At 36.2% G+C, this 14,595-nt stretch overlaps 1 protein-coding gene across 2 annotated transcripts in view; it reads left to right on the forward strand.

Annotated features, from left to right (window-relative positions):
- The window catches only part of MNS1 (meiosis specific nuclear structural 1), an 87,459-nt gene that overhangs the window by 69,333 nt on the left and 3,531 nt on the right, over window positions 1-14,595 (forward strand). For both annotated transcript variants that reach the window (XM_032621327.1, XM_032621326.1), the window contains one exon: window positions 9,793-10,050. In XM_032621327.1, the coding sequence (XP_032477218.1) occupies window positions 9,793-10,050 (258 nt within the window). The remainder of the gene's footprint in view (window positions 1-9,792; window positions 10,051-14,595) is intronic.

Here is a 14,595-nt window from a genome sequence, read left to right on the forward strand (position 1 = left end):
TACCGAATTCATTGTTGAGCTCTAGTAGTTTTCTGGTAGCATCTTTAGGATTTTCTATGTATAGTATCATGTCATCTGCAAACAGTGACAGTTTTACTTCATCTTTTCCAATTTGGATTCCTTCTGTTTCTTTTTCTTCTCTGATTGCATGTTAGGACTTCCAAAAATATGTTGAATTATAGTGATGAGAGTGTACATCCTTGTCTTGTTCCTGATCTTAGAGAAAATGCTTTCAGCTTTTCACCGTTGAGAAGGATGCTTGCTGTGGGTTTGTCGTATGTGGCCTTTATTATGTGGAGGTATGTTCCCTCTATTCCCACTTTCTGAAGAGTTTTTATCATGAAAGGGTGTTGAATATTTTCAAAAGCTTTTTCTGCAACTATTGAGATGGGCATATGGTTTTTATTCTTCAATTTGTTAATGTGGTGAATCACACTGATTGGTTTGTTTGCAGATATTGAAAAATCCTTGCATCTCTGGGATAAATCCCACTGGATCATGGTGTATGATCCTTTTAATGTATTGTTGGATTTAGCTTGCTAGTATTTTGTTGAGGATGTTTGCATCTGTGTTCATCAGAGATATTGGACTGTAATTTTCTTTTTTGTGGTATCTTTGTCTGGTTTTGGTATCAGGGCGATGGTGGCCTCATAGAATGAGTTTGGGAGTGTTTCCTTCCTCTGCAGTTTTTGGAAGAGTTTCAGAAGGATAGGTGTTACCTCTTCTCTAAATGTTTGCTGGAATTCACCTGTGTTTGCTAGAGTTCTGGTCCTGGGCTTTTGTTTGTTGGAAGATTTTTAATCACAGTTTCAATTTCAGTACTTGTGATAGGTCTGTTCGTATTGGGTTGGCCAAAAGGTTCGTTTGGGTTTTCCATGAAATGTTACAGGAAAACATGAACGAATTTTTGGCCAACTCGATATTTTCTATTTCTTCCTGGTTCAGTCTTGGAAAGTTGTACCTTTCTAAGAATTTGTCCGTTTTTTCTAGGTTATCCATTTTATTGGTGTATAGTTGCTTGTAGTAGTCTCTTATGATCCTTTGTATTTCTGTGGTGTCCATTGTAACTTTTCCATTTCCATTTCTAATTTTTTTGATTTGAGCCCTCTCCCTTTTTTTCTTGATGAGTCTGGCTAAAGGTTTATCAATTTTGTTTATCTTTTCAAAGAACCAGCTTTTAGTTTCAGTGACCTTTTCTATTGTTTCCTTCATCCCTGTTTCATTTATTTCTGTTCTGATATTTATAATTTCTTTCCTTCTACTAACTTTGGGTGTTGTCTGTTTTTCTTTCTCTAGTTGCTTTAGGTGTAATGGTAGGTGGTTTATTTGGGATTTTTCTTGTTTCCTGAGTTAAGATTGTGTTGCTGTTAACTTCCCTCTTAGAACTGCTTTTGCTGCATCCCATAGGTTTTGGATCATTGAGGTTTCATTTTCATTTGTTTCTAGGTATGTTTTGATTTACTCTTTGATTTCTTCAGTGATCCATCAGTTGTTCAGTAATACATAGTTTAGCCTCCATATGTTTGTGTTTTTTACAGTTTTTTTCTTGTAGTTGATTTTTTTTTATTGATAAATTTTAAAATTTATTTTCGGCTGCATTGGGTCTTCGTTGCTAAGCACGGGCTTTCTGTAGTTGTGGCAAGCACGGGTTACTATTCGATGTGGTACACAGGCTTCTCATTGTGGTGGCTTCTCTTTGTTGTGGAGCATGGGCTCTAGGCGTGCGCGCTTCAGTAGTTGTGGCATGCGGGCTCAGTATTTGTGGCACACGGGCTTAGTTGCTCCATGGCATGTGGGATCTTCCCAGACCAGGGCTCTAACCCGTGTCCCCTGCATTGTCAGGTGGATTCTTAACCACTGCGCCACCAGGGAAGTCCTTGTAGTTGATTTCTAATCTGATAGCACTGTGGTCAGAAAAGATGCTTGGTATGATTTCAGTTTACTTAAATTGACTGAGGCTTCCTTTGTGGCTTAGCTTGTGATCTATCCTGGAGAATGTTCCATGTACACTTGTCCCTCCTCCCAACGCCAGACCCTCAGGCTGGGGAGCCTGACGTGGGGCTCAGAACTCTCACTCCTGTGGGAGAACCTCTGCGATATAATTATTGGTCACCCACCTGGCAGGTATGGGATTTGATTATATCGTGAAAGCACTCTTCGTACCATCTAGTTGTGGCTTCTTCTTTGTCTTTGGATGTAGAACATCTTGTATGGTAGGTTCCAGTCTTTTTTGTCGATGGTTGTTCAGCAGTTAGTTGTAATTTTGGTATTTTTGTGAGAGGAGGTGAGCTGAAGTCCTACTACCCCACCATCTTGTCTCATCCCCTCAATATTCTTATTAGTTACTGAATAGAGTTATTCAAATTATCTTATTTCATATTTGGTGAGTTTTGGTGACTTGTGTTTTTCAAAGAAGTGATCCATTTTGTCTAAATTGTCAAACTTAGGTGTGTAGAATAGTTTGTACTATTATCCTTTTAATGTCTACAGAGTCTCTAGTGTTTCATTTCTGGTATTGATAGTTTGTTTCTTCATTTTTTTGGTCACTCTTACATTAGGATTTAATTTTATCTGATTTTTCTTTAAATTTCAGCTTTCTTGAGGTATAATTGCCACATAAAATTGTAAGATATTTAAAGTGTACACTGTGGTGATTTGATAAACATTTACATTGTAAAAAGATTCCCCCATCTAGTTAATTACACATCTGTCACTTAACAGATTTGTTTTTTTATGTGTGAGAATATTTTAAGTTCTACTCTCTTTGGAAATTTCATTTATACAAGAAAGTGTTATCAACTATAGCCACCATGTTTTACACTAGATCCTCAGACCTTATTTGTTTTAGATCCAGAAATTTGTACCATTTTACCAATCTCTTCCTATTCCCCCCCACCCCCGCCAGCCTCTGGCAACCACTTTTCAACTTTCTCTTTCAATGAGTTTGACATTTTTTTCTTCTTTTTTGATTCCACATATAAGTGTTACCATGCAATATTTGTCTTTCTTTGTCCAGCTCATTTCACTTAGCATAAAGCCCTCAGGGCCCATCCATGTTGTCAAAAATAGCAGGATTTCATTATTTTTTATGGCTGAATAATATTCCATTTTATATAGATGTACCACATTTTTTTATCCATTCATATGTTGATGGACAATTAGGTTGTTTCCATATTTTTGCTATTGTGAGTAATACTGCAATGAACATGGGAGTGCATATACCTTGTTAAGATCCTGTTTTCATTTCCTTTGGATATATACCTGGAAGTGGGATTGCTGGATCACATGATAGTTCTGTCTTTAATTTTTTGAGGACCCTCTATACTGGCACCAATTTACATTTCCACCCACGGTGATAAGGGTTCCCTTTTTACCACATATGCACCCAACTCTTATTATCTCTCAGGTTTTTTTTGATGATAGCCATTCTAACAGGTATCTCATTGTGATCTTGATTTGCATTTCCCTGATGTTTAGTGATGTTGAGTACCTTTTCATGTACCTGTTGGCCATTTGTATATCTTCTTTGGAAAAAAAATCTGTTCAGATACTCTGCCCATTTTTTAATTGGGTTTTTTAATTCTTTTCTGTTAAATTTTATGTCTTCTTTATGTATTTTGGACATTAACTCCTATCAGATACAGGATTTGCAAATGTCGTCTCCCATTCCATAGGTTGCCTTTTCATTTTGTTGATGATTTTCTTGGCTGTGCAGAAGCTTTTTAGTTTGATGTAATCCCACTTGTTTATTTTGCTTTTGGTGTCAGATACAAAAAAATATTGCCAAGACTGATATAGAGGAACTTACCCCCCTGTGTTTCCTTCTAGGAGATTCATGGTTTCAATTTCATTGATATTTTAAAGAGAGCCAGCATTTTGCCTAATTGATATTGTCTATTGGTTTTCTATTTTCAATTCCACTGATTTCTGCTCTTCATTTACTTCCTTCTGCTTCCTTTTTATGGGTTCTTGCGGTGTAGTAGTTTAGATTATTATTAATTTTAAAATTCTTTTTCAGACTCTTTTTCCTTATAGGTTATTACAGGATATTGAGAATAGTTCCCTGTGCTATACAGTAGGTCCTTGTTGGTTAAGATGTAGTTTTTTGTTTTGTTTTGTTTTTGGCTTAGATTATTGATTTGAGACATTTCCTACATGCATGCCCTTAATGCTATAAATGCATTTAAAAAAATGGATGCATTTGGTGCTATAAATTTCTCTCAAAACTGTTTGTTTCATCTTACAAGTTTTGATGTCTTGTTTTCATTTGCATTAACTCTGATGTATTTATTTTCTTGAGACTTCCTCTTTAACCAATGGATTACTTAAAAGTATGTTACTTAGTGACCAAATGTCCAGAAATTTTTGTGTTTTTTTAAAATTATTGATTTCTAGTTTGATTCCATTGTGATCAGAGAACACACTCAATATGATTTTATTTGCTTTAAATTCTGTGAACATTTAAAAAGAATACGTATTCTGCTATTTTGGGTGAAATGTTCTATAAATGTCAATTAGATCCTACTGATTGATAGTTTTGTTGAGTTCTTCTATATCCTTGCTGATTTTCTATTTAGTTGTTATATCAGTTGTGGAGAGAGGATTGCTGATGACTCTAACCATATATTTGTGGATTTGTGTGTTTCTCCTTAAAGTGTTTTTTTTTAATTGAGGTAAAATTCATGTAACATAAAATTGACTACTTTAACTGTTTTAAAGCAGCATTTAGTACATTCACAATATTGTGTAACCATTATCTCTGTCTAGTTCCAAAACATTTTCATTACCCCAAAAGGATACCTGCATTAGGCAGTCACTGCCCTTTCTGTGCTCTCCTAGACCCTGGCAACTACTAATCTGCTTTCTGTCTTTATGAATTTGGCTATTCTGGGTATATCATATAAGTGGGATCATACAATATGTGATCTTTTGTGTTGGGATTTTTTTCCCCTTAGAATAATATTTTGGAGGTTTATCCATTTTGTAGCAGGTATCAGTATTTCATTCATTTTTTTTGGCTGAGTAATAGTCCATTGCATGGATATGTAACATTTTGTTATCTATTCGACAGTTTATGGATATTTGGTTTGTTTACACCTTTTTTTTTGACTGTCGTGAATGTTACTGCTATGAACATTTGTGTACAAGTTTTTGTTTGAATATCTTTTTCAAATTCTTTTGGGTAAATACCTAGCAGTGGTATTGCTGAGTCATATGATAATTCTGTGTTTAATTTTTTGAGGAAGTGCCCAACTGTTTTTCCACAAAGGCTGCACCATTGTACATTACTACTACCAATGCAGGAGGGTTCCAGTTTCTGCACGTCCTTGCCAACACTTGTTATATTCTATCATGCTATAACACAAAAAAACTGAAACTAAAAAATTTCTAGAAGAAAACATAAGAGAAGGTTGTTATAAACTTGAGAATGGCAAAAACTTTTTTAGAAGGATAAAAAAGTCATGAGCCATAAAAAAAGTTTATAAACTGGCTACATTGAAATTAATCATTTCTGGACTTCCCTGGTGGTGCAGTGGTTAAGAATCCGCCTGCCAAGGCAGGGGACACGGGCTCGATCCCTGGTCCGGGAAGATCCCACATGCCATGGAGCAGCTAAGCCCGTGTGCCACAACTACTGAGCCTGCGTGCCTACAGCCTGTGAGCCATGACTACTGAAGCCTGCATGCCTAGAGCCCATGCTCTGCAACAAGAGAAGCCACTGCAATGAGAAGCATGTGCACCCCTAAGAAGAGTAGCCCCACTTGCCGCAACTAGAGAAAGCCCACGTGCAGCAATGAAGACCAAACACAGCCAAAAAATAAATAAATAAAAAAAATTTTTTAATTAATAATTTCTTAACATTGTTAGGAAAATGAAAATGCAAGCCACAGTTTGGGAGAAAATATTCCCTATATGTATATCTTACAAATAACCTTTATCCAGAATATATAAGGAACACTCATAACTTGATAAAAGAATATAAAAAACCCATTTAAAAAAATTAATTTATTTTTGGCTGCATTGGGTCTTCGTTGTTGTGCGCGGGCTTTCTTTTTAGTTGCGGCGAGCAGGGGCCACTCTTCACTGCAGTGTGTGGGCCTCTCACTGCGGTGGCTTCTCTTGTTGCAGAGCACAGGCTCCAGGTGCATGGGCTTCAGTAGTTGTGGCTCACGGGCTCCAGAGCACAGGCTCAGCAGTTGTGGTGCACGGGCTCAGCTGCTCTGCGGCATGTGGGATCTTCCTGGACCAGAGCTCGAACCCGTGTCCCCTGCATCGGCAGGTGGATTCCCAACCACTGCACCACCAGGGAAGCCCCCCAGTTTTTTTAAGTGAGCCCAAAGTTTGAACACTTTGTTTGTTTGTTTGTTCTGGCCACACTGCATGGCTTGCACGATCTTAGTTCCTTGACCAGGGATTGAACCCATGCCCTAAGCAGTGACAGTGTGGAGTCCTATCCACTGGACCACCAGGGAATTCCCAAAAGTTTGAACAGTTTGTAAAACTAGATATATGAATAGCCAAGTATACAATAAATTATAGCTATTAATACTATTATCTGTAATATTATCAGCTATATAAAAATGGAACATTATTTTAGATACTGTTTCATTAATGAGGAGGAAATAGATACCATGTAAAATATCAAAACTTATTTCATGTAAATCCTTAATTAACTGCATATAAGAATATAAAATGTGTCCAGTTTTTTAAAAAAATATCTTAATGTAATCCACTTATAGATACCTAATGTCAAATAACCCCAAAAGCATTAAGAATAAAATGATGGAGGAAGGCATAACAGGCATATATGACCAAATGGGAAGCAGGTAGGCAGGGTTATCACTAGGTAAGTGGAACATCAAATGAATCCCAGATACCACAGATAAAAGGTGTAATCACCAAGGGAGGTATAACAGAATGAACATTTAATCTTCCATGTAACGTTGTATTGAAGTACGTAACTTTAAAAGCTGTTAGATCGCCAAAGAAAATTTACTGGAATAATACAAGGGGAAAGGGTGTTTAAACATCACTAGAAATTAATAACAAATATTTTAAACTACTAACTGAAAATCTAAAAACTTTCTTTTCAATTATTATTGAAGAGGATATTTGCAGAAAATTCAGAGGATAAGATTATGACCTATCAAAATCTACCAGGCAATTAATTATTAAGTGAGAAATATTAGAAAAAACTGTGTAGGCACCCAACTCAATAACTGAGAAAACAATATGAATTCAAGTATGAGGCAAGAATATGGAAGGATAATAAAGGTACAAGTAGAAATAAACCAAAAATCAGGAGAACACATTAGCATTTATTAATCCAGTTGCTTAATATTGGGGGGAAAAAGATTTTACTCTGGAAAAACGTAATAAAAAAGAAAAAAGGTGAAAACAAAATTTGAAGGAATAAAGGCTCTATAAAGAGAGTAGATTAGAAAAATACTGAAAAGTTATTCAGTTATCTACTAATAAAATGAAAATCTCAATGGCATAATTTTCTGCATTAAAAATACAGTGATTTCAAAAAATGTAGGAAAACTAGACAAAATAAGATTATTAAGGATATTTCCTCTATCACAAGACTTTTGTGCCCTGCCTCACATCTTCTCAGTCTCACCTCTGATTTCAGTGGCAGCTTTGGGGAACAGTTGTGAGGGCTCAGACGGACCCTGTGCTGACAGCTTCTTAAAGTGTAGGGGTGTGTGTGGGGGCAGGGAGGTAACATCCTTTGGGGCATCCCTCAACCAACAGCGGACAGAAATTGAGGGATAAATTCTTCTCTGCCTGGCGGCCTTTGGGAAGGTCCTAAAAGGTGCTCCATGCATTCCTCACAAGGTCCTGGCAGGATTAAGCCTCAGTTGTCTGAGGCGGTAACCAGCTCAGTGATGTACCCTTGTGTTGGCTTTTCTTCTTTCCTTGTTTTACTCCGGCCCTCACCACTGAGATTCCCTCCCCAGTAAAATATCTATATATAAGTCCTTGTTTAAGGCTCTGCTTTCAGAGGAGAACCCAGACTAAGATATCTCTAAAAAGTTTCCAGCCTCAGAGTAGTTTTACAGCAAATTACTTCAAACCTTCAGTGAACAGCTGTTCCTCAAACCACATAATGGGTTTTAGAACACAGAAAAGGATGGAAAATTATACAGTTCATATTATGTAACTACATAATCCTGATCCAGACACATCAGAGTACATGAATACTTTTCTGGTTGGAAAAACATAGTAAATGGTGTGTTGTTTTGCCAAACTCTTCCCTGTTCTTTAGCCAGATGTCTTCACCATTGGATTAAACTAAAATTTGTGTGGGAGATGGTTGCCAGGCATGTCAACAGTTCATTTAGTTCAATATGTACTGAATTTCTCTGTGTAAAGTACTATGATAAGCTCTGGAGGAATTCAAAGCTAACTGACACAGCATCTCTGCCTTCAGTGAGTCTTTGACTTCTATGAAATATATGGCAAATAAACACAAACTATATATTACAAAATCACTACGTGCCCAGCATCCCAAAGGAATATAAGATATGCCATCTATGAATTTATTTTTAGTGAGGAGATGAGGCATGTATATATGGAATAAAATTAAATGATGGACTATTAAATGGTATAAGAGCTCACAAAGAGAGAAGTTTGAGTTAGAGTGACTAGAGAAGACTATGGAGGTAGGATTTGAAAAGAGGATTCGATAGGGATAAATGACGAAAAAGAGGCTGAATGGTCAATATAATGAACAAAGTTGCTGTAACTGATACTGCAGATTGACTCTCTTAAAACCCACTCCTACTCCTACCACATCCTACCTCATTTTAAATTCATTTGTCTTTATTATAAAGACTATAAAGTTAAAACGATATTTCTCTTCTTTTAGCTAGAATTCTTCATATGAACTATGTTACCTCCAACAGTCATCACCCCCACTTCAAGGTGTGAAGACGGAAGTGAGCAAAATGAGATAGCAGTCAGAGTTACCATAATAGGACTTGAGCAGTGTGAGGGCAGCTTGGTTCCCTGGCCTTCCTGGAAGTTCTGTATGCCACCTGATGGCCTATAGTAAATCCCTTGTAGTTTGTTTTATCTGTAGGTAAGAACCTTGGCCATCTGGGTGTTGTTAAGGCAATATTTTGAATGCTTTGAAGATTCTGGCCTACCTGGAGCTTGTATTAGAATTGAACAAAGTTTGTTAGATTAGCAAATGATTTAAAATTTACATCGGTCCTAATTGGATAGATGATACAGCAAAAATGGGTGATGACTGTAAAATTCTTTGTATTTTTTGAAATTTTTCATAATAAAATGTTGGGGAAATTAAACCTTGTAGGAAAGGACTTTAACTGCTTCAAGTAAATTTGAATTTCCCTGAAATACTCTGATTGTTATTGGTAGATTATTGTTCTGAAAAATATTTATCAACGATTTGAACACAAGTTTCTAGAATGATTCATAGTTGGTACAAATTATACAGATGACAGATTTAATAAACTGAGATATGCAAAAATTTTTTATATCAGCTCTTTTCAAAGTTAATGCATTAATTCTGACTACAGAAACAAGGTGGTAAATATATATTAATTAAAATAAGTAATAGGCAATCCAAGGGTAACATGTACTTTGTGTAACTATTAGTTTTTAAAGGATGGGGCAAGTGTTACCTTGAAAAGCCTTAATTTTTCAATTTTATTTCATATTGTAACACTAAGCTTAATCAAACTCTGTCCTACCCTATCTTTATAAATCTGCTGTAAAGACATAGTTACTGAATTAACTTTTATATGTATTGTGATTTAGGAAGAAGCAGAAGAGAAATCGAGAAAGCAAAAGGAGTTGAAGCAAAATTTTATGGAACAAATGGCCTTGAAGGAACTAGTACTTCAGGCTGCAAAAGAGGAAGAGGAGATCTTTAGAAAAGCTATGCTGGCGAAATTTGCTGAGGATGATCGAATAGAATTAATGAATGCTCAGAAGCAAAGAATGAAGCAACTAGAACACAAGAGGGCTGTGGAAAAACTTATTGAAGAGCGTCGCAACCAGTTCCTTGCAGAAAAAGTAAGGAAAAGTATTTTGGGTTTTTTTCTGGTAATTATCATTGAATAACAACCAGCTAATTTATTTATCCACTAAACATTTAACTGAGAACCATTTATGTGCCAGATGTTAGATATCCATTTACTAATCATATGATATATAAATTTTCTGACCACTTGTTAATCAATGAATCTAGAAAATATGTATTGATGCTTTCTGTGTGTTAGACATTGGTTGGTGTTGAGAACACAAAGATAAATATGACTAAGTCCATATCATTTATGAGTTTTTGGTGTTAAGAAAAATACATTAAAAACAATGATTATAAAGATATATCAAGTGCATGTGATGATAATTATACATACATGGACATCTTGGTATGGCAGAGAGGAGACAGATCATGAATGCCCTGGCTGCTATTTTAATGGTGGACTTTATCCAGGGGGACCCACTGAAGAATTAAGAAAGCTACATGATAAGATCTGCACTTGGAAAGATGACTCAGGTAGCAGTGTTGAGGACAGATGTGAGGGGAGTAAGACCAGAGACAGGAAGATCAGTAAGGAAGTTATTATAGTTATCGCAGTGATAGGTGATGAAAACCCATGTGAACAGAGAAGGGATCCATCTGTGAGATGTCAGGAACATAGAGTTGATGGGGCTTGGTGACCAATTAGTTCTGGAGAGTTGAAAGAAGAATTAGGCTACTACTAATAAATAACGCTATTATGTACTTCCATCTTCAGTGAGTGTTGATGTGCTACAGAAAGTGTATGTACAAAGAAAAACAGATTTTGAGGGAGTATATAATTCCATTTTGTCCACATTGATTTTGAGGCCCAGGGGAAGATTTCTTAGTTGGAAATGTGGATTTAAGAATTGGTGAGGAAACTAGGTTTGTGACTTTGGACACATTGATTTGTCTATTTGTGTTTCATCCGTAAAACTGAAATAATACTTTAAGAACCAAATAAGAAAATGTGTAAGTGTTTTGAAAAGATAAAGAACTCTAAATGTGAAAAGTACAGATTAGGCATATGGCAAGTATTTTTGAGTAGTAATAGAAGTGGTAGTAATAATAACTAACATTTACTGAGCATTTTCATATGTCATTCACTATTCTATACTCATTACAAGCAAAGTAATAACTTTTAACTTTCAACCCTGTGAATTAGGTACTATTACTACCCCCATTTTAAAGATGTGGAAACTGAGGCATAGAGATTATATGTATTGCCCAAGGTTTCACAGCAAGTAAGCGGCAGAGCTGGGATTATTAATATCATAATGCTGATCTTTCCTGCGTGGGTAGACAAAAAGAAATCTCAAGATATTCTTATAATCAACAGATACTGATCTGCTAGGCATTCTGCTGAGTGTTGGTGAGGGAATCAAAACAAAAGCTCATTCTGGTAGCTTCTAATCTAGCAAAAGAAAATAAGGTCTAGATACCCAAAAGACTCGACTATATACAGCACTATATTAAGAATATAGTTCTTAAATGTACAATGTAAACATTTGTAGAATGTGGTAGTGTGGGATTTACTAGTGTGCAATACCTTTACGACAGAACTATGTGGACTTATCTGGAAATACATACAAAATGAATAAAAGAAGACAGAGGAAGGCTATTCCAAGTTGGCAGCATATGGAATTACCAAATGGAGAAACCTGAATAACAGGCAGAGGAGTCTGGACATGATACAGTAGAAACTGGTTATCATAATATGGTGTTTAACAAGAGGAGAAAGTAGTAATTTAAGAGTGAAGAGATGACCTGGAATAGGTTAACAGAGCAGTGGAAGGAGAGAGAAAGGGTAGAGTTTAAATATTTTTAAAGGAAGAATAGATGAGACGTGTATGATTATTTTGGACCATATAAGGTAGAGTGGAGGAAGGAGTCAAAATAACTCTCAAAGTTTCAAACATGAGAAACTCAAGGAATACAAGTGCTGTTGTTTTGAATTGGAGCAAAAAGATATAATGACTTCATTTTTAGTCATACTGAGTTTGAAATAGAAACGCAAGTTGAAAAATCCTGAAGGCAGTTGAACAGAAGAAAACTTAGGTCAAGTATTCTTAGACAAGCACTTCTGTCATTAAGTAGCACAGAGAGTTTCAAACTAAGATGATTCTTCCAAATAATATATTATAATGAGAAACAATCAGAGGGCCAGTGACTGAGACTTGGAGAACATTCTAGTTAGGAGGTGGAAGTAGTAGAAAAAATTGCCAAGACCAAGAAATGGTCAGAAAGATAAAAGAATCTGGAAGTCATAGAAAACCAAGAGAGATCAGCTCTTTTGACTGCTGCAATGATGTGTTGAGAGACTTGGGGTTCAATTTTTGGCTTTCCTCTATACTTAATCAACTCTTTTTTAAAAATTTATTTATTTATTTACTTATTTTGGCTGCATCAGGTCTTAGTTGCGGCACGTGGGATCTTTTGTTGTGGCGTGCAGGCTCTTTGTTGCGGCGCCTGGGCTTCTCTCTAGTTGTGGAGTGCAGGCTTCTCTCTAGTTGTGGCCCATGGGCTTAGTTGCCCTGCAGCATGTGGGATCTTAGTTCCCTGACCAGGGATCAAACCCACGTCCCCAGCATTGGAAGGCGGATTCTTAACCACTGGACCACCAGGAAAGTCCCCTTACACCGTAGTTCTTTTGTCATATTTCCAGATGCCTAAAGGACACAGTTCGAAATCTTGTGGGTGCCTTAGAATTTAGGTTTCCAAAAGTGAATGTAACGGACAAACCTCCAATTTCTGTAGCCTGAATCTTGGTTAAAGACAGGCTTGGGTGACTGAGTGAATATGCTATCACCTTGGAATCATTCCTGGACTCTTCCTATTTCTTACGTAATAATTTTTAGTCAGCCACCAAATCCTATTGATTCCACCTCAACAGTCCTATTGATTTCACCTCTTAAATTCAGTTTCTCTTCTTCATAACAATTTAGACATTCAGTATCATTCTGTGGACTACTGAAATTGACTTATAATTGGTCTCCTTGTGGCATCTGCTACCAGTTAGCAAGGTATAAAAAAATCTCATTATGTCCTCCTCCTGCTTAAGTGGATTCCTACTGGATAAAACTTCAATTCTGTAGCTTTGATATAAACCAACCATGATCTACTGTAACCTTTAAGGGAGATAATTACCTATAAAGCACCTAACATTTTGCCTGGTCAGAGCAAAGTGATCACGGAGACTGAAAATTAAAAGCCTTTTGAAATTGACCAGAAAGCTTTGAATACTCCTTGTATAGAAAGAGGTAGAATCAGTGACTGTGACTGTCCTACTATCTCATGGCTTACAGAGCTAATCTGAAAGCTATTGGAAAAGTTAGCAAGACAGCTATAAATGGAAGAAATCTGAAAATATTACCTAAAGCATACTTTTACAAAATATTTATATCTTAATTTTTTTTTAATTGTAAACGTTCCCAATATGAAGCTGTGGGCTTAATTTCAATATCAGATTGGGTCGCATTTCTATTCTGGTCCAAGGGCAAGGATGAATTTTCATGATCATAGAATCATGAATCCATTCTATTACACAATCATATAAGGCTCTGGTTTTTTTTTTTTTTGTCCTCATGAACAAATTGGTTTCATACCTTTCTAAAATATTTACCCTAATTAACTATAAAAATGTTTTTTAGGATGAACAGTTAATGTGGTCTACCACATCCTAAGAAGGGAGATCCTGTATTACACCCAAATTAGAGCCCATATACATCACTGGACAAAAATCTAATGAGTGAATTTTTCTCATAACATTATAGAACTTCTTGCACCTCCCTATTATAAGGAATAGATCAGTTAGGATCATGCTTGGCTACAAGTAGTCTCAAATTAACAGTGGCTTAGTAGATAGTTTACCATTCCCTCACATGAAAGTCTAGAAATTGAGACTTTATTCATAGTCTTCAGGAACCCAGGCTCCTTCTAGCTTTTCGTTATGGCTTCTGTAGGCTATAGCCATCATCTTCATGGTTTAAATTAGATCTTCAACCTTCATATCCATGTTTCAAGCAGCAGATGGAAGAAGTGCAGAAGGGACAAAGGATATAAGATTGATTCCTGTAAACTGCCATCTGACACTTTTGCTTATATTCCATTGGCAAAATCCTAGTCCTGTTGTGACCACATTTGACCCTAAAGGAGTGTTAGAAATGTGTTCTAAAAAAAAATCAGGTATAGTGATTCTATGGTAGATTCTATTACCCTGTTTCATCTTAGAGATAAAATAATTAAGAGCAACTCAACCCTTTGATTCAGTAGCAACATGGGTGAAAGTGTAAGTCTTTTCTCGATTAGCTGTCAGTGATACTTCTAATTCTGTAATACAAATGAATCTGACATGATAGTAGACAAAATATTCTCAGGAGAAGCAATTCCAGGTTTAACTGGCATTGGATATGGCTGTGTCCTAGCATTCTTCTGTATTTTCATTCAGTAACTTTAAAGAGGTTATATTGAAGCTTGCCTCTCACTGTAGCAAAAAAGACAGATATCCTGCTTTCTGGTTTACATGACTTTAGTTATTTCAAAGAAAAGTTTAGCAT

The sequence above is a fragment of the Phocoena sinus genome, chromosome 2, assembly GCF_008692025.1.
Source record: "Phocoena sinus isolate mPhoSin1 chromosome 2, mPhoSin1.pri, whole genome shotgun sequence".
NCBI lineage: Eukaryota > Metazoa > Chordata > Mammalia > Artiodactyla > Phocoenidae > Phocoena > Phocoena sinus.